We start from the raw sequence: 25035 nt of genomic DNA, 5'->3' as shown, positions 1-25035 counted from the left end.
ACATTATGCCAGCTGTGAATAACTGGGAAAGAGACCTGTAGCTCACTAATGAGGAGCACCCACCTGCTTTAAAGACTTGTGTGTTACCAGCTCTATTTTTTATACAATTTCATAAGATAGCGGTCAGCCAAATGCATGCTTGGCCAATGACTTTCTATCCAACTTCCCTATACACATGTGCTCTGTTTGGCCAAACAGTGGCTGTATAACAAATGGACAAAGAGAGAAATCCAACGGCTTAGATCCCCCTCCCCCTTCCTTATGATAAAAAGATTTGGGTAGTTGAACTCTTACACATTAAATAGTTGCTTGAAACCTGCAAACATTAGGAAGTTCGGCCATCAAACATCTGATGTATAGGGGCTGCTGAAATATACAGGGATGTCTAGAGTTTATATTGTACACAAAAGGTGTATTTATAACATTCATTAACAGAGTAACAGATCATATAACATATCAGAAAACAAAGAACATTTAACAAGAGAAAAACAAAAAATATTCTCTTCTTGACAACACAAGACAATAAATGTGTCGTGGTAAGGATATGTTACTTCCCAACGCTTCAGAACTTAGAACCCATGTGAAGTTTTATGCTTTTCTTTAGTCTTTTTCTATTGTATTCCATATTTCCAGATTCTTAGACTTAACGCCCATAGTTCAATTACCATTCAATGGGTAGGTGACAAAGCTAACTGCAATACAAGGACTCTCCATAGAAGTCACCAAGTCAATCAAATAATCAATCCAGACTCTCTAATTCCTGCAATAATCTCTCCTTTTCTTGTTCTAGCTCCTGGGCACGCTGGTGATTCTGCTGTAGACGATCTTCAAGCCATTGTAGAAGTGGTCCGCTAACTGCAGACATCTGACCACATAAATTTTTTGTGAAAACTGCAAGGAGAAAAAAATAATATACAGCAAGTTATGGATGTATTGTAAAAATGCTTGAAGTAAGAATACCAGTCATGCCAAAAGTATAATAAAAGCTATTTTTTTTCCTTCCAGTACTGGCGATTTTATGAAGAGATGTACATACAGGTGTAGGCCTAAGTAATAAAGATGATTATTAATAATGATAATCAGAGGCGGATTATAGTGTGTGGAGGGGCCACTATAGGTCATTATAGTGTGTGGAGGGGCCACTGTGAAACATATTGTGTGGAGGAGCCACTCTGGGAAATTATTCTTAAAGAGGTGTAACAGTAAGGAAAAAAAAAAATGCTCACCTGTTACACACCGTGCCTCATTCCTCCTGCACCCAATGCAATGTGACCTCTGAGGTCAATTAGGTAGGCACTGGAAAGGGATCAGTGATGTCACTCACATATGTCACCAGTCCCTCTCCAGCAACCGCTAAGGGCTCGTTCACATCTGCGCCCGGTCTCCGTTCTGCAGGTTTCCGTTTCCTGCACAAAACAGAGGCAGGAGATGGAAACCTGCAGGACTCTTTCATACCCATTCATTTGAATGGGTTTGAAAGATGTCCGGACGTGAAACTGGTTTTTTAAAGTCGGACACAGAGTCGGACATGCAGTACTCTGTGTCTGGTTTTTAAAAACCAGTTTAGCGACTGAGAGCATAAAAAACTCACGGCCGGACCCACTCTGACAGCTTTCCGTCTTCTGCATGCAGAAGACGGAAAGCTGAGAACGGAGACCCGAACACTAGTGTGAACCTAGCGTAAGGCTGCTGATTGGGTTCTGACTACCAAAACACGATGCTCGACTGAAAGTACTGTAGCAGCAGACACCAGAAAATATGTTTTTCTGGGTTTTTTTTTACTCCAGCTCCAAGCCCCTCTGGAGTTTGTCCAAGTCCTAAGGCTGAATTCACGCAGGGTGTTTTGGACTGGATTTTGACACGGAATCAGGCTCAAAAAAACGCCTCCCATTTATTTTCATTGGGAGCCGTTCACGTCATTTTTCCGCGATTGGGAAGAAACCGGTCTCGGAAAAACGGCTCCCACTGAATGTTAAATGTTCGCCATGAGGCCCAGCCATTCTTAGTTACATCACTGCACTCCAGCATGTTTAATTTAGAGTTCCACCAAGTTGGAATGTTACAGATAAGGCGGTACAAAGCATACAAAGTATTTACTGTAATATAAAAATGGCTGAAATGGACAGAGAATTTTCCGTGACTGTCAGAATGCCACAACAGTCGCAACTAGCCGCAGGAGGCGTTTTTTTAAATCTGGATTCTGAGGCAGCTTTCTGCGTCAAAATCCAGTCCAAAAATCCCTGTGTAAACCCAGCCTAAGGGCCTCTATATTTAGGAGTCAGTGGACTAGGAATGTAATGGCGGCTGCTGCTGCACCTACAGTTTAATTACCACCCTGACCCCACTACCTATAACTTTACTTACATAAGACTGCCGCTTTTACACATAAAGTACTGTGTGTTATTACTTACCAGAACCATTATGGATCTTGGTGATGGAATCTAGGTGACCAAGACTAAAAATAAAAACATAGATTGTGACTTTATTATTATTATTATTATTGTTGTTTATTTATATAGCACCATTAATTCCATGGTGCTTTACATTTGGGGGTTACATACAATTCACAAAATATACAGGTACATATCATACTAACAGTGATCGGCTGGCACAGTGGGGTAGAGGGCCCTGCCCGCGAGGGCTTACAATCTATGAGGGAAGGGGGTAGAGACAGAAGGAGAGGGGGAGACTGTACAGATGGCAGTGCGGTGATAGTGTTATTGGAGGTTGTAGGCCTTCCTGAATAGGTGAGTCTTCAGGGCCTTCTTGAAGCCTGTGAATGCGGGGGTCAGTCTTATGTGTCGTGGTAAGGAGTTCCAGAGTATGGGGGATGCACGGGAGAAGTCTTGGAGACGGTTGTGTGAGGAGCGGATGAGGGCAGAGCGGAGTAGGAGGTCGTTGGAAGATCTGAGGTTACGTGTGGGCAGGTAGCGGGAGATGAGGTCAGAGATATATGGAGGGGACAGGTTGTGGATGGCTTTGTATGTTAGCGTTAGTAGCTTGAACTCAATTCGCTGGGCTATGGGTAACCAGTGGAGGGACTGGCAGAGGGGAGCAGCCGATGAAGATCGGGGGGTGAGGTGGATTAAGCGAGCAGCACAGTTTAAGGTGGACTGGAGGGGGGCGAGGGTGTTTGCCGGGAGTCCATGCAGAAGGGTGTTGCAGTAGTCTAAGCGGGAGATTATGAGGGCCTGGACGAGCATCTTGGTAGTTTCTGGGGTGAGGAAGGAGCGGATTCGGTGGATGTTCTTGAGCTGGAGGCGACAAGAGGTGTTGAGGGTTTGAATATGTGGTTTGAAGGATAGGTCAGAGTCCAGGGTTACCCCAAGGCATCGGGCCTGTGGGACAGGGGTAAGTGGGGTTCCATTAACTTTGATAGATGGGTCAGGTGGAGGGGCCATACAGGATGGGCTGAAGATGATAAACTCTGTTTTCTCCATGTTGAGTTTGAGAAAGCGGGAGGAGAGGAAGGAGGCTACGGCCACTAGACAATCTGGAACTCTGGCCAGCAGGGAGGTAATGTCTGGTCCAGAGATGTATATTTGGGTGTCGTCGGCATAGCAGTGGTACTGAAAGCCATGAGATTCTATGAGTTGGCCCAGGCCAAGGGTGTAGATGGAGAACAGGAGGGGTCCTAGGACGGAGCCTTGGGGACACCTACAGAGAGAAGGCGAGGTGAGGAGGTGGTGTGCGAGTGGGAGACGCTGAATGTGCGGTCAGAGAGGTATGAGGAGATCCAGGAATGGGCCAGGTCTGAGATACCAAGGGATGAGAGAATTTCTAACAGGAGGGAGTGGTCAACTGTGTCAAAGGCAGAGGAGAAGTCGAGGAGGAGGAGGACAGAGTAATGGCGCTTGGCTTTGGCGGTTAGCAGGTCGTTAGTGACTTTTGTTAGGGCAGTTTCAGTGGAGTGCCGGGGTCTGAAGCCTGACTGAAGTCTGTCAAAGAGCAGGTTGGACGAGAGATAAGAGGAGAGTTCTGAGTGGACGTGTTGCTCGAGAAGTTTTGAGGCGTACGGGAGTAGTGAGATGGGACGATAGTTGGCAGGAGAGGACGGGTCCAGGGACGGTTTCTTAAGTATAGGAGTGACAGTGGCGTGTTTGAAGGCTGAGGGGAAGGATCCATTGGTTAGGGATAGATTGAAGAGATGGATTAGGGCTGGAGTGATAACTTCAGTGAGCTTGGGGATGAGATGTGATTGAATCGGGTCGAGCGCACAGGAGGTGAGGTGGGATTTGGAGATTAGGGAGGAGAGTATTTCATCAGTGATGGAGGAGAAACAGGTCAGGGATGGGGAGCAGCGAGTAGTTGGGTGGATGGATTGTCGGGGGAGTAGGGTGAGACTGTCTCTGATGGTGTCAATTTTAGTTTTGAAGTAGGAGGCGAAGTCGTCAGCTGAGATAAGTGATGTAGGAGGGGGGGCGGGAGGACGGAGGAGGGAGTTGAAGGTGGAGAATAGTTGTTTGGGGTTGCGAGAGAGTGCGGATATGAGTGTGGTGAAGTAGACCTGCTTGGCGGCGGTGAGTGCGTTCTTAAATGTGAGAACTGCCTCTTTGTACCTGAGGAAGTCCTCCTGGGAGTGGCTTTTCTTCCAGAGGCGCTCTGCAACCCGCGAGGCACGTCTCAGTTTTTTAGTCTGGTCAGTGTGCCAGGGTTGTCTATTGGTTGGTCGGGCTCTGGAGTTTGTGTAGGGGGCTACAGAATCAAGGGCTGAGGTAATGGTGGTATTATAGAAGGCAGCAGCGGCATCTGTGTCCTGGATTGAGGATATGTCAGCGAGTGGTAGGAGAGAGTCTGAGAGGGTGCAGGTGTCAAGGCGGTTGAGGTTCCTGCGGGGGCATGGTGGTTTAGAGAGTGGGGGGTCCGTTGGAGAAGAGAGGGCAGAGAACGTTAGCAGGTTGTGGTCAGAGAGCGTGGATGGAGAGTTAGAGAGGTTGCATATGGAGCAGAGGCGGGTGAATATTAGGTCTAGTGTGCCCCCCTTTGTGTGGGTGGCAGAAGAGGACCAGAGGGAGAGACCAAAGGAGGTGGTGAGGGACAAGAGACTGGAGGCGGAAGGGTGGTCTGTGTTAATGGGGATGTTGAAATCCCCCATGATGATGGTGGGGGTGTCTGTAGATAGGAAGTGTGTGAGCCAGGTGGTGAAGTGGTCGATAAAGGCAGCGGTAGGTCCTGGCGGTCGATATATGACGGCCAGTCGGAGGTTGGCGGGTGAGTAGATACGAACAGAATGCACTTCAAAGGAGGGGGGGTTAAGGGCAGGTAGCGCCTGGATAGGGGCAAATGAACACTTGTCTGACAGGAGGATGCCTCCGCCAGGTTTGCTGTTGGGGCGGGGAGTATGTGAGAATTGCAGACCTCCATAGGCGAGTGCAGCGGGGGAGGCTGTGTCTGAGGGGGTCAGCCATGTTTCAGTGAGACCAAGAAATGTAAAATCATTGAGAATGAAAAGGTCGTGGATGTAGGTAAGTTTATTACATACGGAGCGGGCATTCCATAGTGCACCAGGGAGGGCAGGGGGAGGGGTAGGAGTGAGTGAGATTGGTTTGAGATTTCGGGGGTTCCATGCTCTAGCGCCAGTTGTGGGGAAACGGCTGACAGTGGAGATTTGCTGTGGAGGTCCAGGGTTAGGAGATACGTCTCCAGAAGTAAGGAGGAGCAGGGAGAGGGACAGCAGGTGTAGGTAGGAGAGGCTGCGGGGGGGTTGTATGTGTCTGGGGCGGAAAGCCTGCAGGTTTGTGAGGAGCTGTGCAGAGAAAGTTATATGGTGGGGTAGGAGAGAGGGAGAGATGAGGATTTCTTTACTGACCAGACTGGTTTGGGGTGGAAAGGTGGTTTTTACAAGGAGTGGGAGAACAACAGTGATTGAAATGAGAAACATTTCTGGTAGACAAGTGAGCAGTTTACAGCAGATGGATTATGTTACCTTCTGTTCCCTTCTGGTTCAATTCTGGTATAATTCTGAAGTCTACACTTAGATGCATGCTGGATGCATAGAATGACCTAAGCTATTACATTTATACAAGCCTAGGTGTGTAAGATGTCTATCAGGTGTGAATATGGGTGGGCATATAAGCAGAGGCAATCAGGCCAGGTTCAAAGAGAGGGAAATGAGACAGGAAAGAACACAGTAGGGTTAAACAACAGGTATCACACTGATATAGTGGCTACAATGTGCTATGCATATCACGTACCAACAGAGAGATTGAATGATAGTAGCAGGCAAGGAAGCAGTTAAGCAGGATACAGGACTATATTTTCATGGGCATAGGAGTATATTTCCATGGGTTTAAAAAATAATTGATGTGCAAGAAAATTGAATTTATTCTCAGAACCAAGAGGTAATATTATTTCTGGCACTTCTAAGAAGAGTGCTGGTGCTTTAAAGGGATTTTCCCATGAACATAACCATATTTAGATCTGTAGACAATTCGCTTTAAACATTTTGAATAATTCAGTTAACATTTGGCAGTTTTAAAGATTTTCTCCAATCGTATTACAGGTGATAGTCTGTTGTCTTGATCGGTTGCCAATGGAGGAGACCACAAATGCAGGAACGTTCTTTTCTGTAAAATCCAGTGGTTATTACAGTATTGTGGCCGTGGAATCCGCTCCTATCTGTAGTGTCTGACAACTGGGCTTCTGACAAGAACCAGATCATTGAAAGCTCCTACATCCATGGTCGTATCCACTGACAACCGATCAAGACCACAGACTCTCAACACTCATAATATTGGAGAAAATCTTTAAAACTCTGCAAAATTTTTATTCTATAAATGTGCAATTTATTTATTTATTTATTTATTTATTTATTTATTTATGTGCAATAAAGTTTACCTTTTAATTGTCTACAAATCCAAACATAGTTCTGTTTGGGGGAATACCCTTTGAGTAGGATAGGTTGCAGTCATCAGCCCAGCTCAATCAAATCCAGTCATCATACAAAGTGTTCAATATTTTATTCACCAGGCATCTAGGCAAATTGTTAGCAAAGGCGGTATTGGTCAAGAAAGAATTTGCTGAACTTTTCATTCTACCGTAATGAGCTCAAAAAATCATATGGAATCAGCAGCTGAAATTCGGTTTTCACTGCAAAAACCTCATAATAAAGGGAGTGTCCAACTGTGAATTTAAAAACTGATATGCAAGTCAGTATCTGTCAGTAAGTGAGCAAGTCGCTAGGTGATTATAAACTCCTATTTCTTATGTAAATGGATGCCTCAAGTCACATAAGACTGTATACCAAATCTTAAGGTAGGGCTGGACATTTATGACCTAAATCAAAATCATAAATAATTTTACCTCGATTAACAGCAATTTAGCTTATGTCCTTTTTACAGTATGAATGTGTGGAACCCTGCAGGGTTTTTCTGTCCGCTTGAGAAGTCGGACATCTTCACTTGCGGACAGGGAAGGACGGGCACAGAGTGCAAAAGAACGCACCCGATGCCTATTGAAATGAATGACAGGTGTCACGGACACAGCTAGTGTCCGCTCCTAATGTCCGTGACAGATTTTGAGTGGACACTAGGAGCGGACACTACCTGTCGGACACCGACGGTAGTGTGAACGCTCCCTTAACCACTATTATACTCTAGGGTCTATCCACATCCAAGAGAATAAAAAGCGGAGGCCCAGGGAAAGTTATCAAACAAAAAACAATGATAGGGTTCATTCACACTTGTGAACAAACCGTTACTCGCCTCTACTCTGGCACAACTACCTTCTGTCTCTGGGTCTTCTTTACGACATCAGGGACCATTTAAGCCTGTGATCGGGCCTCAGTGGTCACAAGGTTCATGCTTGCATCTATGTGTCACAATGCCATGTGACCTGCTGAGTCCCAGTCACAAGCCTCAGCTGCAGTCCCTGACATCAGTAATAAGACCCAGAGACAGCAGGGAGTTGCACCAGAGCCCAGGAGAGGTGAGTGACACAGTTTTTATATTTTATCACCTTCCCTAGACCTCTGCTTATAATACTCTTAGGTCTGAAGATAGTTTGGATGTGTTTGATCCAAACAAAACTGCAGGTGGAACCTCATAATTATTGTAATAAACGAACCAAAATAACCTACTTGAACAAAATTACTGTTGGTTATCCTTGTTCATCTTCAGCTATATCAATTAATTGCCTCACTATATCTTGACATATTTGACCACATTAAAGTACAAATTATTCTGTATAGTAACTTAAAGACAGTATAAACAAACTAATAGTTTTAGCTACTGATAAAGTATTACATGTTTCAGGGCTCCTGGAGGTGAGCAAAAGCGGCTAAAAATTTGCAAATTGCACCATTTGCGACTAGCCTAACTGCCACGTTGCCCCTGTGACAAAAGGAACAGCTACTATGTGGGAGCCACTGGGGTCTGGAATATAAAGGGTGGGGGCCACTGAGGACTGGATTATTATTTTTTTATATAAACACAAATCTTTATCTTCAACAATCCCATTTGGCTGGAGACAAACATGGAGTTTTTGATGCTTTTCTGGTGCAAATTTTGCTGGAGCCAAAGCCAATAGTGGTAAATATAAAGGAAGGAGTTCTACTTCCTTCCTGCAGAATCCACTGCTGTTAAACAAAAAAACACCAAGATCTGTACCAAAAAGCAATAAAAACTGCATGTATGTCTCCAGCCTGAGATTTGTTTTTGTTTGTGAGGATACATAAACTTAAAATAGTTTTCCAGGCTAAAATTATTGATGACCAATCCCAAGAATAGGCCGTCGATATCAGATTGGACAGGGTCTCACACTCCCATCAATCAGCTGTTTTCAGCAACTGATAAACAGAGAATGGAGCAGGAAGCAGGCAGCTGTTTTCTCTGCAGTGAGCAGACCAGACACTGCAGATCAGATACCCCTCATTTAAATGAGCCCTAAGCTTAAATGACCCGGTTCAACCACTTCACAGGGAACAGAGCTGTCTGCTTCCTTCTTTGTGTAGTGGTCAGATCAAATGACTGCAGATCGTCTTCCTTTCATCTGAATGGATCAAAGTTGAAGTGCCTCATTCCAGCACTACACGGAGAACAGAGCTGTCTGCTTCCTTCTTCTTTCTCTGACTTTCATCTGCTAAGATCAGCTAATTGATGGAGACGTAGAGTGTCATATTCTGACTGATGTAATATTAGTGATCTTTAGAATAGGTCACCAATATCAGCTTAAGAACTGATACCTGTGTATTCTTCGGTACGCATCCTGCTCCTCCTGACAGAGGATTTTTGGCAGTTCCACAGCTGACTCCAGGCAAACTTTCCTGATAGTGTCATGTGGGACAACGTGAAGAGGTATTTCTATTCTTTCATATCTGTTCAATAAAATATAACACATATTACAGCAGCAACTGAATTGCAATGAAGCTAGAATATTAGCTAAAGTAAGGTTTTATAACAATGCTAAATATATGAACGTTCGCAGACTTACTCATTATTCTTCTGTGCTTGGACTGACTGAAAACAGGTGTAGAGAATCCGTCCTGTCTGAGGAGGAAAAATCAAAATAATAAATGTAAAATTCAAGGGGAAAAAATACATTTGTTAAGAAAAATGAAACATAGGCAAACAGTTCATAATCAAAAATATTAAAATTGAAGGTTTTTTTCGACTAAACATATTTGACCTATCCTAAAAATAGGTCACTGATGTTAGATTTGTGATGCTCCAACACCAGATAACCTCATCAATTAGCTTTTCTCAGCACTGAACCTGTGATGGACCAGAATAAGGGTCCGTTCCCACGATGTAACACGGCACTGATTCTGACACGTAAACTCGTGTCAGAGTCAGCGCTGCAAAACAGAATCCCATTGACTTCAATGGGTTCCGTTTAGCACGCACATTGAAATCAACTGGAGACTTTTTAACCCATTGATTTCAATGTGTTACGCGCGCTAAATGGAACCCATTGAAGTCAATGGATTTTGTTTTGCAGCACACACTCTGACACAAGTTTATGTGTCAGAATCAGCGCCGTATTACATCGTGGGAACGAACCCTAACAGAGACTAAAAGTTATCACTCTCATCCACAAGGCTCTCCATAATGCCGCACCTCCATACATTTCCTCGCTCATCTCTGTCTACCGCCCAACCCATGCTCTCCGTTCGCTCAATAACCTAACACTTACATCCTCTATTATTAGAACCTCCCACGCTCATATACAAGACTTCTCCCGAGCTGCACCACTTCTCTGCAATGCTCTACCCTGGACAATCAGATTAACTCCCAATTTCTACAGTTTCAAACGCAAACTAAAGATGTATCTTTTCAGACAGGCCTATCACAAGTTCTAATGTAAACCCTTAACCCTCCTCTGTCCCCGCTCCCACATTTCCCCACAGGATAACTTTATAGGTCCAAGCTCCATCCACATGTTAAAGGACACGACTGTTGACGGCTCATAAAGTCCTATGTTTATGACAGTCACCTCTATTACAAAAGTGTCTGACCTCTGTATAAGCAATGCCGCCCCTGCTACCTCTTGTGACACCCTCTCTACCTCACAGATTGTAAGCTCTTGCGAGCAGGGCCCTCAGTCCCATTGTGTGAAATGACTTTTTTTGTAATGTATCTTTGTCTGTATTTGAACCCTACAAATTGTACAGCGCTGCGGAATATGTTGGCGCTATAGAAATAAAATTTTTTATTATTATTATTAGTTTTATTTCATGCAATTTTTTTTAACACATAGTCCCATATAGTATATTCAACAAAAGATTGTGGACACTATAGCTTATAGATATAAGGGTTACTTGGGGTCCTTCGCTGGATCTCCTCCCCCTCACCATGATAACACATTGTGACCCCAGAGAGGGTTATTTCTGGTGGCACCTAAAGAGTTAACCAGCCACAAATGACATGTTCACCACTGGCAGCCATTACAGGAGGATGTCAGCTGTGTCTCATACCTGACATTATCTGATTATGACGCAGGGTTAGTTCTAGAGCCCGTACAATCTTCATCATATATGATTACGTCAGTGTTTGTAAAGTTTTTCCGTTTTTTGTGGCCCAAATTTATGAATGATCCTCGCCTAAATCTTACAACTTACCTTAGTATTTTTGTCCTCTATGAAGCAGGAGAAGATTAATCCCACAAATCCGACATCCATCATCTGATACATTGCTTGGGTGCGCACATCTGTATGGCAATGACAGAACAGTCCACAGATAAGTTACATTCACCTCAGATTTCAGATCTCACAATCAAGTTATGTTAATTAGTTCCTCACCAACGTGGGACGGCCACACTGTGATATGTGGGTGAGAGTGATACCAGCCAACAACCCTCATGGGGCGTCCAGTAATCTCAGACAATCTGTGCACAGAGGTTAAAGAGAAACTTGCCCAAGTGAAGGCAATGTGGGTATTCAGTATACATATAAATACTGTGGAACATACTGAGTATCAAAAGGAGGTGTAGAATCAATTTACAGAGTAAAAACATTTCACTTTTACATACACAGTAACCAAAAGCTACCAGTATCGGAATCTATGCAGGGACAATTTAGTAATCTATGACTCTCGTCGGACGACAAATGTATTCTAGCAGAGCCCAGCCCCTCTAGATGCTAGTACATTTATAGTGGCTAGTCTGTGTGAGAATGCCTTTGTTCTTACACAAACAGGGATTAAAGTGATACGCCATGTCAAGCGTCACCCTGCTCATAGTCCCTACACCTCTACTACCTAGGTGTTCTCCATGCTCATTCGGCTGCTTCTCGGACTTCAGTTTCTAGAGCTTAACTGAGGCTGCCACAATAACAGTTGGGTCATTCTTTGCCGCAAACTGAATGTTGTGATAGTGCTGACGGTACAAGGACCTGTAGATATTAATGGAGTCCACAAAGCTGAACTACAACACTCGTACAATTTTTTCATTTCTGACAAAGTAGCCACGGGTAGTTGGGGAACTTTGTTTAGTCTCTAGAGACTGATGTCCATGGAGATAGGCATAGTATGTAGTCGCCTTCAAATTTCAGCTAGTGCCAACAGGAGCAGCCCACAAAGGGTGACAGACTTTCAGATGGCTGGTTGTGCCACTTATAAGGCCCTCACCAGCAATGTATCAATACATCTCTCAACCGCATCCTCACTTTCCTGCCCATACTGCTAACAGTTCCCATTGGCCCAATATTAGTCCTGCCTACAAGGGGGAGGCTAATAACGATTCCACGATTCAGAGCTGTGCTTCAGTGAATAATACTCATCTATGGACGAGCTGTGTGAGCAGAGGGAGGGGGCGTTCCTCCCCGCTCACACTGTACAGCGTGATAGGCGCTGCTGGGCAGAAGGGCGTCCCTGGCTGTCAGAAACGCCCTTCTGACTGTAAAGCGCTATGGTACCGGGACCGATAGCGCTTTAACCGGGGCACAGATCGGGAAAGCCGACAGTGCGCTGAATTCAGCCCACTGTCAGCTTTCCAGCAGTATATAGAACTGCCTGTGCCCAATCTGATGAAAGGTCCTCTTTAAAGCAGGACTTTCCTCCACACTGTTCCCCTTTACATCTCTGGTGGCCTCAATCATTGTGTTATAGATCAGACTTCATAGATCTTTGTCTTTTTTCACCATTATCAGCTATGTAGCACAGATATGCATTTATACATTAGGATATATCAGCTTCTGTAGTGGCTGCTGACAGCTGTTCAGGAGAAATCTCCACTCGATCCTTCCTTTTGTCTGACCGCCGTAAGATGATCACTGAATGAATGTGTACAACTCTCTGTGTATCAACCTGAAGAAGATGTAACAGAACAGGTTATTTAGTTGGTTGTACTCAAATACCTTAAATCCTGAAATGCTTTATCTGAAAAAATATTTCATAAACCAGCATTAGTAGGAATGCCTAAAGTAGGCTCTCTTCTGTCAGGTGGGCAGTCGCTGGCGATATGTAGGACCGCCCACTTGACAGTAGACATCCTAATTAGAATATTGGGTCTGTTCTGTCACAGTAAGGGCTAGAAAAAAATTCAACTGTATCAGAATCAGTGCAAAGCAACAACCTAAAAGTAATTGAAAAAATGTTTTCCCAATAACTTTTCATTGGTTTAGTAGTCTTCTGTGATAAGATATCACACTGCAGTCATATACCCAATTGCAAAAGTTTGGGTTAATTCTGCTACATCTGTATGTCTCAGGAAGCCCACTGAGCTTGGTATTCTCTGACTGCTGAGAATGGAAGAGAAAAAGATAAATGGCTGTTGAAACATCTTTCTAGAGATGAGTGAACACTGTTCGGAACAGCCATTCCGAACAGCACGCTCACAGCACGCTCCCATAGAAATGAATGGAAGCGGCCGACAAAGTCAGCGTCACAGGTGCTTCCATTCATTTCTATGGGAGCATGCTGTTCGGATCGGCTGATCCGAACAGTGTTCGCTCATCTCTACATCTTTCGCTAATATAGAGTGTCATAAGCACAAAATTTTGATGCAAAGTGTAGTGTCACGATTCTCAATACAAAAACAATGCATTTTGTTGATGCTACAGTAATAGCAAATGTTTATGTAATTGAAAATGCTTTGTGACATGCACTTAAAGAGAATCTTTCTCCACGTCCATCCAATTCTAGTTATTAACATCTATTAATAGGTGCAGCTCCACTGAAACCAGAGCTCAGAATCACATCCCTTGTCTGCTCCTGTCTGACACTGCCCTCCTGACACTACAGAAAGTAACTAGCATATCAGGCACCAAATCAGCATTGATTGCTTGGGAATGGTGGGGGCTAGGGAAAAAAAATCCAACGGTGCCAGAATCAGAGGAATGGCGCCTAGTAATAGATGTAAAGAACTGGACTTATTGGAGGTGGTGAAAGGTTTTCTTTAATAAAGTCTATAACTATAATGGGTTTATTGTAAATTATAATGTAAATGCTTTTGTAATAATAACACTTTATATATACATAGATTTTTGTGTTTTGTTTTTTTTATTTGTACCTACTGTCTCTGCAATGCCTCTACCTTGGAGCATTTGTATTTTGTATTATCTATGCTGCCTTAAGGGAGCCTTCACACGCACGTGTATTTTGCAAAAATAAGACTCCCATTGGCTTCAATGATATTTTTTACACGTGTATTTTGCAAACTGCCAGAAATGAGTACCAGTCGGGTATGCACATTGTGTCAGTGAACTCGGGAACAGCACACTACTCACATTTCAAGTACATAGCGAGAAATTTATCAACGCACCTATGCCAGTGTTCTGGAACAGACAGGTGATGTGCAGGATTTACTGGCCTTAATAGTATGCCAGGAGAGGGACTCCGGGGCATAACTACAAGGGAAGCTGATGTCTGGTCCAATGTTGAAGAGATCTGCAGCGAGTGCGCCGGAGCCAGGGAGAAGTACCGTATTTTTCGGACTATAAGACGCACTTTTTTCCCCCAAAATTTCGGAGGAAAATGAGGGTGCGTCTTATAGTCTGAATGTGGGATGGCCGCGCTACTGCCACAGCTGGTTTTCTTCAGCGGCAGTAGCGCGGCAATCTGCAGGTCCCGGCAGCTAAGACAGTCCCCGGCATCTGCTGTAATAGACCGGCGGATGCCGGGGAGTGTCTTAGCTGCCGGGGCCTGCAGATTGCCGCGCTACTGCCACCGCTGGTTTTCTTCAGCGGCAGGAGTGTGACAATACTGCAGGCCCCGGCAGCTAAGACACTCCCCGGCATCCGCCGGTCTATTACAGCAGATGCCGGGGACTGTCTTAGCTGCCGGGGCCTGCAGATTGCCACGCTCCTGCCGCTGAAGAAAACCAGCGGTGGCAGTAGCGCGGCCATGTTGTAAATCCGCTCCTCCTCCGCAGGTCCCGGTAGTTAGTTAGCCCCAGGGCCGGTCCCCACCGGCCCCATACCTTTAGTGATGCAGGCCGGCTCCTGCACGGCGAGGCCGCTGGAGCCGACCTGTTCCGATGACAGCCGGGAGCCTAATGAAGGCTCCCAGGCCTGTCATAGATATATATTACTATGGCGGCTGGTCTATGACCCTCCGCGATAGTAATGTATAGAATCTCCCATAGACGGCAATACACTTGTATTGCCGTCTATGGGACTTGCAATCAAATGATTGCAGGTTCAAGCCCCCTAGGCGGGGGATAATAAAATAGTAAAAAAAACAAAAACCACTTAAAAAAATATAATAAAAAATAAAATAAATAAAAGTTCACCTCCTTTCCCTAGAATACATATAAAAGTATAACATTACTGTGAAACATACACATTAGGTATCCCTGTGTCTGAAAATGCTCGGTCTACTAATATTTTTATGTACAGTGAACGTCAAAATCAAAAGTGCTAAACTGCCGGGTTTTTCTCTCTGTTTTGCCTCTGAATTAAATAAAAGGTGATCTAAGCAATAAACATTTCCCAAAATGGTATATCTAAAAAGTACACCTGGCCCCACAAAAAAAACGCCCTATACATCCCCGTACAGCTGCAGGGTCACCTGTCAATGTGGCCTTGCAGCTGTTCCAAAACTACAACTCCCATATATTAAATATTTTACCATTTTTTGCCTGAAAATTTTTTTTCCCTATTTTTCTCCTCTAAAACCTGGGTGCGTCTTATAGTCCGAAAAATACGGTAAGTAAGGGTGAGTTCACACTGAGTATACGCCAGCTTATTCTGAACGTAAAACACTTTCAGAATCAGCGGCGTATAAAGCAGTTCCCATTCATTTCTATGGGAGCCGGCATACAAGCACTCCCCATAGAAAGGAATGGGCTGCTTTTTTCACTACGAGCACTCCCATTGAAGTGAATGGGATGTGCTGGCGTGTACAGCTAGCTCTGCTCATGCCGAGCCGTACACGCAAGCACTTCCCATTCACTTCAATGGGAGCGCTCGTAGTGAAAAAAAGCAGACCATTCATTTCTATGGGGAGTGCTCGTATTCAGTAATCATTCAAACCTACTGCTGTTCACACATTCACCTAGCATTGGCGTAACTACCAGGGTAGCAGCAGTAGCGGCTGCCACAGGGCCTGGGACATTAGGGAGCCTGGTGGACCCCTGATGTTTTGGGTTTTTTTGTTTGTTTTTTTAACAGGCTGTTACCTGCTGAGTATTTCAGAGGATGAACAGGCGGCAGTGTGAACAGGAGCCAGAACCAGAAAGGGAGGCTGCAGGCCCGCAAACCCCACAAACACAGATATTATTATACTCTGGGGTCTTTTCAGTATAACAATTGGAGGCCCAGGGGAGGTGAGAGAACATAAAGAACACTGTTACTTACCTCTCCTGCGCTCCGGCAGTCTGCAGGCCTGTTTGGTGACATCCCAGATGTCACGTGGGCTGGGCCTGCTTCATTATGAATCGCAACGCAGGCCTAGCTCATGTGACGTCTATACCAACATTGCAGATGGCCAAAATCAGCGGAGAGTGCACCAGAGCCAGGGAGAGGTAAGTAACATTGTTTTTTATGTTGGTATCCTCCCCTGGGTCTCTGATCATTATACTCTCAGGTCTGAAAAGACTCCAGAGTATAATTGTTCATGAGTGGTCCATAATACTGTGTGCAGGGGCCACTATGGGGCATAATACTGTGTGCAGCGGCTATTATGGAGCATAATACTGTGTGCAGGGGCCACTATGGGTCATAATACTGTGTGCAGTGGCCACTATGGGTCATAATACTGTGTGCAGTGGCCACTATGGGGCATAATACTGTGTGCAGTGGCTATTATGGGGCATAATACTGTGTGCAGTGGCTATTATGGGGCATAATACTGTGTGCAGAGGCTATTATGGGGCATAATACTGTGTGCAGGGGCTATTATGGGGCATAATACTGTGTGCAGGGGCTATTATGGGGCATAATACTGTGTGCAGGGGCTATTATGGGGCATAATACTGTGTGCAGGGGCCATTATGGGGCATAATACTGTGTGCAGGGGCCACTATGGGGCATAATACTGTGTGCAGAGGCTATTATGGGGCATAATACTGTGTGCAGCGGCTATTATGGAGCATAATACTGTGTGCAGGGGCCACTATGGGGCATAATACTGTGTGCAGGGGCCACTATGGGGCATAATACTGTGTGCAGGGGCCACTATGGGGCATAATACTGTGTGCAGGGGCCACTATGGGGCATAATACTGTGTGCAGGGGCCACTATGGGGCATAATACTGTGTGCAGGGGCCACTATGGGGCATAATACTGTGTGCAGGGGCCACTATGGGGCATAATACTGTGTGCAGGGGCCACTATGGGGCATAATACTGTGTGCAGGGGCCACTATGGGGCATAATACTGTGTGCAGGGGCTATTATGGGGCATAATACTGTGTGCAGCGGCTATTATGGGGCATAATACTGTGTACAGGAGCCACTATGGGGCATAATACTGTGTGCAGGGGCCACTATGGGGCATAATACTGTGTGCAGGGGCCACTATGGGGCATAATACTGTGTGCAGGGGCCACTATGGGGCATAATACTGTGTGCAGGAGCCACTATGGGGCATAATACTGTGTGCAGGAGCCACTATGGGGCATAATACTGTGTGCAGGGCCACTATGGGGCATAATACTGTGTGCAGGGGCCACTATGGGGCATAATACTGTGTACAGGGGCCACTATGGGGCATAATACTGTGTGCAGGAGCCACTATGGGGCATAATACTGTGTGCAGGGGCCACTATGGGGCATAATACTGTGTGCAGGAGCCACTATGGGGCATAATACTGTGTGCAGGAGCCACTATGGGGCATAATACTGTGTGCAGGGCCACTATGGGGCATAATACTGTGTGCAGGGGCCACTATGGGGCATAATACTGTGTGCAGGGGCCACTATGGGGCATAATACTGTGTGCAGGAGCCACTATGGGGCATAATACTGTGTGCAGGGCCACTATGGGGCATAATACTGTGTGCAGGGCCACTATGGGGCATAATACTGTGTGCAGGGGCCACTATGGGGCATAATACTGTGTGCAGGGGCCACTATGGGGCATAATACTGTGTGCAGGGCCACTATGGGGCATAATACTGTGTGCAGGGGCCACTATGGGACATAATACTGTATACAGGGGCCACTAATGGACATAATACTGTGTGCAGGGCCACTATGGGGCATAATACTGTGTGCAGGAATTCCATTTTTGGGGGGAGGGTGTTCGGGGGTAACATGTCAAATGTTCACTTGGCACCCTGCCATTCCTAGTTTCACCACTGGAAGGACTCCTAGTAATACAGCCATCTATGCTGCTAGGAGTTCCTTCCACAAACAACCCCCACCCCATGACTTACTGACCAGTACTATAGGTTGCTGGGGGTCAGGGGTCTCACTAGGATATGCTATTTTTGTGAAAACCTGAATTTTGGGGTCTTCAGTGATCACAGGAAAAGAAAAAGTGTCTGTCTGATTGGTGAACAGTGCTACAATTGTTTTCATTCCCAGGCACTCCCTGGACAAGTGTTATTGCCCCTGTGATTTGGGAGGAGTGGGGGGTCACACAGGCCCGATCTTCACCAGGCACATATCTTACAGCTCTCTCATAGAATATGTTTATGCCACAACTATCTATGTGCTATAATGGTAAGTCAGTGACACCTGTGCCCCTCATGCAGCGGGACCAGAGCTGGTGGCGACCAATCACATTCCAGCTCTTAAACCTCTACTACAGACAGAACAGAAAGCAGTGTTGTGATTGGTAGATGTGTTACCTGCACTAGAGATCGCACAGTGGTCAGTGACAAGTATCACATCAGTACCAGAAATACGGCGGCACCAGGACAAGCAGGATCCTCTCACCTCGCCTATACACAAGCCCATCACCTCCTCTCTCTCTGTGCTCAGCGAATGAGCTACACAAACCAAGAACGCATCCCCCTCGATATGCACGGCCTGCACCGCCATCTTGCTGTGTTTAGTTCACTGCTGCTCCCGTGTCGTACTTTGCGTTCCAGGAAGTGTAGAAACAAAAATATGTCCGTCGCCAGGGACCATTTTGTTGAGGTCAAAAGCCTGACGAAATAGCCGGTTTGGTCTTCTAGAAAATGGCGACATATGCTTCTGAAAGTCAGACAGTCCGGGAAGCTTTCTGTTAATACATATTCAGCTTCTCTTCTACTTGCTGACAACTTTTTGTTCCGGAGTGTTGTATCCTTCATTGTCACATACGAGGGGTACGTGAGCCTGTGATCTGGGGTTACTATTCAGCTAGCTGCTGCTTGTAAGGCTTGTGTTACAGATACATGTGTGTATACGGGTGTAGACGTGCAGATTCAGACAATAAAACCGCACAGCAGTCATTCTGTACACACAGGTGGTTTTCTATCCTCTGCAGGACTTTCTATCTAGTGTTTGATACCATAAAGGAGCCCTCCATCTTCTGCTATCAAGTGAGTGTGTCAGAGGGTAAGGGTCCATTCACACGGAGTAAACACGCGCTCATTTTGGCAGAATACACGTGTAAAAATAAGACTCCCATTGACTTCAATGACATTTTACACGTGTATTTTGGCATTGGGAGCCTGCACACGGAGTTTACGCTCGCTCACTCTGAACGTAAAACTCATTCAGAGCGAGCGGCATAAAAAACAGATCCCATTGACTTGAATGGGTGCCGGCATACGCGCGTATCACATTGAAAGCAATAGCTAAAAAAACCTCCCATTGATTTCAATGGGTAGCACGTGTATGTCGGCACTCATTCAAGTCAATGGGATCTGTTTTTTACGCCACTCACTCTGAACGAGTTTTACGTTCAGAATGAGGGAGCGTAAACTCCGTGTGCAGGCTCCCATTGAAGTCAATGGGAGTCTTATTTTTACAGGTGTATTTTGCCAAAATGAGCGTGCGTTTACTCCGTGTGAATGGACCCTAACACTGGTGGCAATCTTTAAAGTGCTAAAGAGTTAAAAACATGTCTGAATAGACTGAATTCCCTCTATTTCAGTTTTCGTTTTTGACTCCCCTCCTTCTAAACCCCATAACTTTTTTATTTCTCCGCTCCCAGCGCCATATGAGGTCTTAATCTTTGTGGGACAAATTGTTTTTCATGATGCAACCATTAATTATTCTGTATAATGTACTGGGAAGCTGGAAAAAAATTCTGAATGGGGTGGATTTGAAGAAAAAATTCATTTGTGTGAATTTCTTATGGGTTTCGGTTTTACGGCGTTCACTGTGCAGCCAAAATGACATGTCCCCTGTATTCTATGTTTCGTTACGATTTCGGGGATACTAAATTTATATGGTTTTATTTACATTTTAACCCCTTAAAACAATCCAAAACTGTGTTAAAAGAAAAATTTTTCGAAAAGTCGCCATATTCTGATAATTCCGTGAACGGGGGTGTCTAGGGCGTCTTTTTTTGCGGAGCCGGTGTACTTTTCAGTTCTACCATTTTGGGGAATTGCTAATACTTTGATCACTTTTTATTCAAATTTTTTTATCAGAAGCAATACAGTGAAAAAACGGCAGTGTGGCACTTTTGATTCCTTTTCCTGTTACGGCGTTTACCGTACAGGAAAATTATTTTTATAGAATTGTAGAGCGGGCGATTTCAGGTAGAGGGTTACCTAATATGTAGGTGTTTCACAGTATTTAAGTACTTTTATATGTGTTCTAGGGAAAGGGGGGTGATTTGAACTTTTAATTATTTTTCATATTTTTTTTTTACTTTTTTAAAAACTTTTTTTGTTGCATTGGTTATACCCCCTAGGGGGTCTTGAACCCCAGGGGGTCTGATCACTAATGCAATATATTATAATGCATTGCAAAATACTGGCGCTTCTATTGCAGGCTACCTAGCACAGCCTGCAATAGATGACTATGCTAGGTAGCCTTCGTGACGCTGGCCCCGGAGCTTACTCCGGGTGACGGCGATCACAGCAAAAATGGAAGATGGCGCCTCGGTCAGCTTGGACTGAGGCGCCGGAGGGGTTAATGCCCCGATCGGTGCGAGCACCGACTGGGGGCATTAGCACTGGTTGTCTACTGTATAGAAACAGTAGACACCTGGCGGCTCTCCCGGGCGGCTGCCATAGATAAACACCTGGAATGCGCCGTACTAGTACGGCGGAAGTCGGGAAGGGGTTAAAAAGGCTATTCTACTACTATCTTTACTTTTTCAGTTGTCCTTGTCGTTTTTTTTATAAACCGCTTTGTCTTTATGCATATTAACCCCATGGAGCACCCAAGACGTAATTCAGGGCCTCTGAGCACCCCCTGCATCATACCTTTAATCCCGCCCCTCCACTGCTTGTGCTCCGTCTCTCCTCCTCCCCGGATATTGTGCCGTGCTCTTGCCTCAGATCGTGCTGTTCAAGTTCAAATCTCGGGCATGCGCAGTTCTGCTCCGGTCAGAGCCGTACTGCGCATGTCCGAGCAGCCATTTTGGTGTAGACAATTGTATTATGTAAATCTTCTAATCCTATATTCACATGTTAATTATTTTCTTATCCCTTAAAGAGGACCTTTCATCAGATTGGGCACAGGCAGTTCTATATACTGCTGGAAAGCCGACAGTGCGCTGAATTCAGCGCACTATCGGTTTTCCCGATCTGTGCCCCGGGTAAAGAGCTACCGGTCCCGGTACTGTAGCGATTTACAGTCAGAAGGGCGTGTCTCACAGTCAGTACGGCTATTGCGCTGCACAGTGTGAGTGGGGAGGAACTCTACAGTGCGATAGGCGCTGCTGTGGAGAAGGACGTTCCTGACTGACTATCAGAAACGCCCTTCTGACTGTAAAGGGCTTTACCTGGGGCACAGATCGGGAATAATAATAATAAATTTTATAAATTTTATTTATATAGCGCCAACATATTCCGCAGCACTGTACAATTTGTAGGGTTCAAATACAGACAGATACATAACAAAGAACGTCATTTCACACAATAGGACTGAGGGCCCTGCTCGCAAGAGCTTACAATCTATGAGGTAGAGGGGGTGACACAAGAGGTAGCAGGGGCGGCATTGCTTATACAGTATTCAGACAATTTTGTAATAGAGGTTACTGTCATTACACAAACAAAACTTTATGAGCCATCACTAGTCGTGTCCTGTAACGTGGATGGTGCTTGGACAAATAAAGTTAGCCTGAAAAGGCATCATATCATGTGGGGTAATGTGGGAGCGGGGACAGAGGAGGGTTAAATTTTGGGGATTCTAATTATAGTACGGAAGGGTTTACGTTAGAAATTGTGATAGGCTTGTCTGAAAAGATGTGTCTTTAGTTTGCGTTTGAAACTGTAGAAATTGGGAGTTAATCTGATTGTCCGGGGTAGAGCATTCCAGAGAAGTGGTGCAGCTCGGGAGAAGTCTTGTATACGAGCGTTGGAGGTTCTGATAATAGAGGATGTAAGTGTTAGGTCATTGAGTGAATGGAGAGCACAGGTTGGGGGGGTAGACAGAGATGAGGGAGGAAATGTAGGGAGGTGCGGCATTATGGAGAGCCTTGTGGATGAGAGTGATAACTTTATATTTTATTCTATAATGAATAGGCAGCCAATGTAGCGACTGGCACAGACCCGAGGCATCTCTGTAGCGTCTAGACTGATAGATGAGCCTGGCTGCTGCATTCAGAATAGATTATAGAGGGGAGAGTTTAGTAAGGGGAAGACCGATTAGTAAAGAGTTACAGTAGTCAAGGCGAGAATGAATCAGAGAGACAATAAGTGTCTTTAGTGTATCTCTGGCGAGGAAAGGGCGTATTCTGGAGATGTTTTTGAGGTGGAGGTGACATGAACGTGCGAGTGATTCAATATGAGGGGTGAAGGAAAGGTCTACGTCAAACATGACCCCGAGGCAGCGGTCCTGCTGCCTAGGAGTTATAGTAAGGCCTGAGACTGCAATGGAGGGCAGTTTTGAGGGCTATAACATTTTTATCATTTGGATAATCCAACTCATTTCTGCGCCTTTTTTGTTTATATTTTTGCATGTTTTTTATTTTGTTTTTTTTTATATCCGGGAAAATATACGCAAAAAAAGGAGGAGAAACATGTCTGTTTTTCACTTTTTATTTTTTTATGTAATAGTACAAAGTGATACTAAAAACTTTTTAGTTTTTCCTCTTCATTACAGTCATTTTTATTTTGTATTGTGTCATCAGAGGTGGTACCTGTGATAAGGGCGTGTTATTGGTGCATGATTTTATGTATTTTTTTAAATTATTTTACTTTCATTTTTTTTTTCTATTATTTTTATGCTTGTTTTTTACATTGTCTCCCCATGAGGTCATAATAGACTTTTTAGGACATCTGATCACAGTTTGTTTTTTATGGGGAAGGCTGATTTCCCCTATAACTGGATCTGATACATTTTTCCCCAGTTGCAGGAGGAATACCGCCTCCTGCTGGTTCTATAGAGCTGATCAGGGTCCTGTAGGACGCAGCGATCAGGAAAGCAGGGATGGTAATAAACCATCCCTGACTTTTCTAGGGGAGCTCTGGCAGTAGCTACAGCCGATGTCTTGTTTCTGCTGAAAACTGCAAGAACGTACCGATACATCCTTGTAGAACAAGAAAGTCACTCTCTGGATATAAAAACCCAATGGGCAGTCCAGAAGTGGTTAAAGGGGTTGGCCACTTTCAGTCCAATATTGAGAGACAAATGTTATTGTTTGTATATTAAAAAGTTGTACAATTTTACAATATACTTTTTGTATCAGCTTCCAGTTTTTTAGATCTCTGCTTGCTGTCATTCACTCTGCTTATTCCCAGTGGACAAAAATCAATCCATTGGCAAGTGATATGTGGTACATGGTATATATAGCATTGTAGTCAGACTATCAGTCTGGTAACGCACCTCAGTGTACACATGATAATGTCCCATAGTAGCCCCTCCATACAGTATAGTGTCTCACAGTAGGCCATCCACACATAGTGGATAGTGGCCCTTCCACACACTATGATGGCCTTATAGTGGCCCATATGAATCTTCCAAAAATTATGGATTTGGAAATCAAGCTGACACTAATGCAGGTTGGGCATCCACAAACCATTATTATAATGATAGAGGCCCAGAGGAGGTGATTAAATATAGGAGAGCTTACTCACCTCTCCTGGGCTTTGGCTCCCGACTGAGACATCTTGATGCAAAATAACACCGCCATCATTTTACGTCATGAGGAGGATTTGACTTCTCAATCATGACATTTTTGTGACCAGAAGAGGCCGGGAGATCGGTGTTGGAGCCCAGGAGAGGTTAGTAACACCGTTTATTATGCTTGAACACCTCCTTGGGGGTATCCAATCATTATACACTGGGGTCTGAAGAGACCCCAGAGTATAATACTGGTTCGCGGGTGGCAATCCTGAAATAGTGCCAGCTTGATTCAGGCCATTTTATAAGACGCACTGACTTTTTCCCCCACTTTGGATGGAAAAAAGTGCATCTTATAAAATGAAAAATACGTCATGGGAATTTTGTGTTACGTCTGCAGATAATGCTTATTACTTGTTAGTCATCCTTTTAAACTTTTTCTGTTTTGGTTGCTATCTCTTTCCCACAGGTCACTGATGCCTCAGACAAAGGATCCATGTCAGAAAGCGGCTTGCGCAATCCAGAAGTGCCTGCAGTGTACGCCATAACAAGCATGTTATCATATATACATTTCACTACTTTCTATTCAGTACAATATTGTAATATTGACATTTTTCATATCTTCGCAGTAAACAATTATATGGAGAACCGATGTGAACAAGAGATTCAAGCAATGCGTGACTGTTGTTCTAAGCTGGCAACACGGCAATCGATCTGCTGCTCAGGCTTCCAAGACCAACAAGTTACCAAAGGATCATCCAGCATTGATGGCACCAGAACAGCAAACATTAACAGTTAGCTGTCTCTGACCGAGAAACTAAAAAAGCAAAGGCAAATTAAGTTTTATTTATTGTTTTTTTGTTTAAGAGAAATTATTTAATCATTATTTTAACAAATTGTTAATATTAAAGTGAATGAAGAATGTATCAAAAATATGTTTTATGTTTAATCAATGTTTATTAAAGATTTTTCAAATACAGGGGAAGGGGGAAACAGGGAAAATAAGGACGAGGCTCGCAGGCCTCCCATGGACAAAGGCAGTCA

The 25035-nt window shown here is 44.6% G+C and overlaps 2 protein-coding genes across 2 annotated transcripts; one reads left to right on the top strand and one right to left on the bottom strand.

Annotated features, from left to right (window-relative positions):
- Window positions 1–391: 391 nt before the first annotated feature.
- On the bottom strand, window positions 392–18877 carry BRCC3 (BRCA1/BRCA2-containing complex subunit 3). The gene is made up of 8 exons (XM_075260411.1): window positions 18757–18877; window positions 12621–12740; window positions 11237–11324; window positions 11057–11145; window positions 9430–9485; window positions 9182–9313; window positions 2412–2455; window positions 392–891 (listed from the first exon to the last, which is right to left on the bottom strand). Exons 1-8 carry the CDS (start codon window positions 18859–18861, stop codon window positions 740–742), a joined length of 786 nt encoding a protein of 261 aa, XP_075116512.1. The 5' UTR covers window positions 18862–18877; the 3' UTR covers window positions 392–739.
- Window positions 18878–19001: 124 nt separating this feature from the next.
- CMC4 (C-X9-C motif containing 4) lies at window positions 19002–24904 on the top strand. The gene is made up of 3 exons (XM_075259234.1): window positions 19002–19130; window positions 24461–24528; window positions 24621–24904. Exons 1-3 carry the CDS (start codon window positions 19012–19014, stop codon window positions 24788–24790), a joined length of 357 nt encoding a protein of 118 aa, XP_075115335.1. The 5' UTR covers window positions 19002–19011; the 3' UTR covers window positions 24791–24904.
- Window positions 24905–25035: the final 131 nt, after the last annotated feature.

The sequence above is a fragment of the Leptodactylus fuscus genome, chromosome 11 (genome assembly GCF_031893055.1).
Source record: "Leptodactylus fuscus isolate aLepFus1 chromosome 11, aLepFus1.hap2, whole genome shotgun sequence".
NCBI classification, from domain to species: Eukaryota; Metazoa; Chordata; class Amphibia; order Anura; family Leptodactylidae; genus Leptodactylus; species Leptodactylus fuscus.
This window is presented reverse-complemented; position numbering and strand designations above follow the sequence as displayed.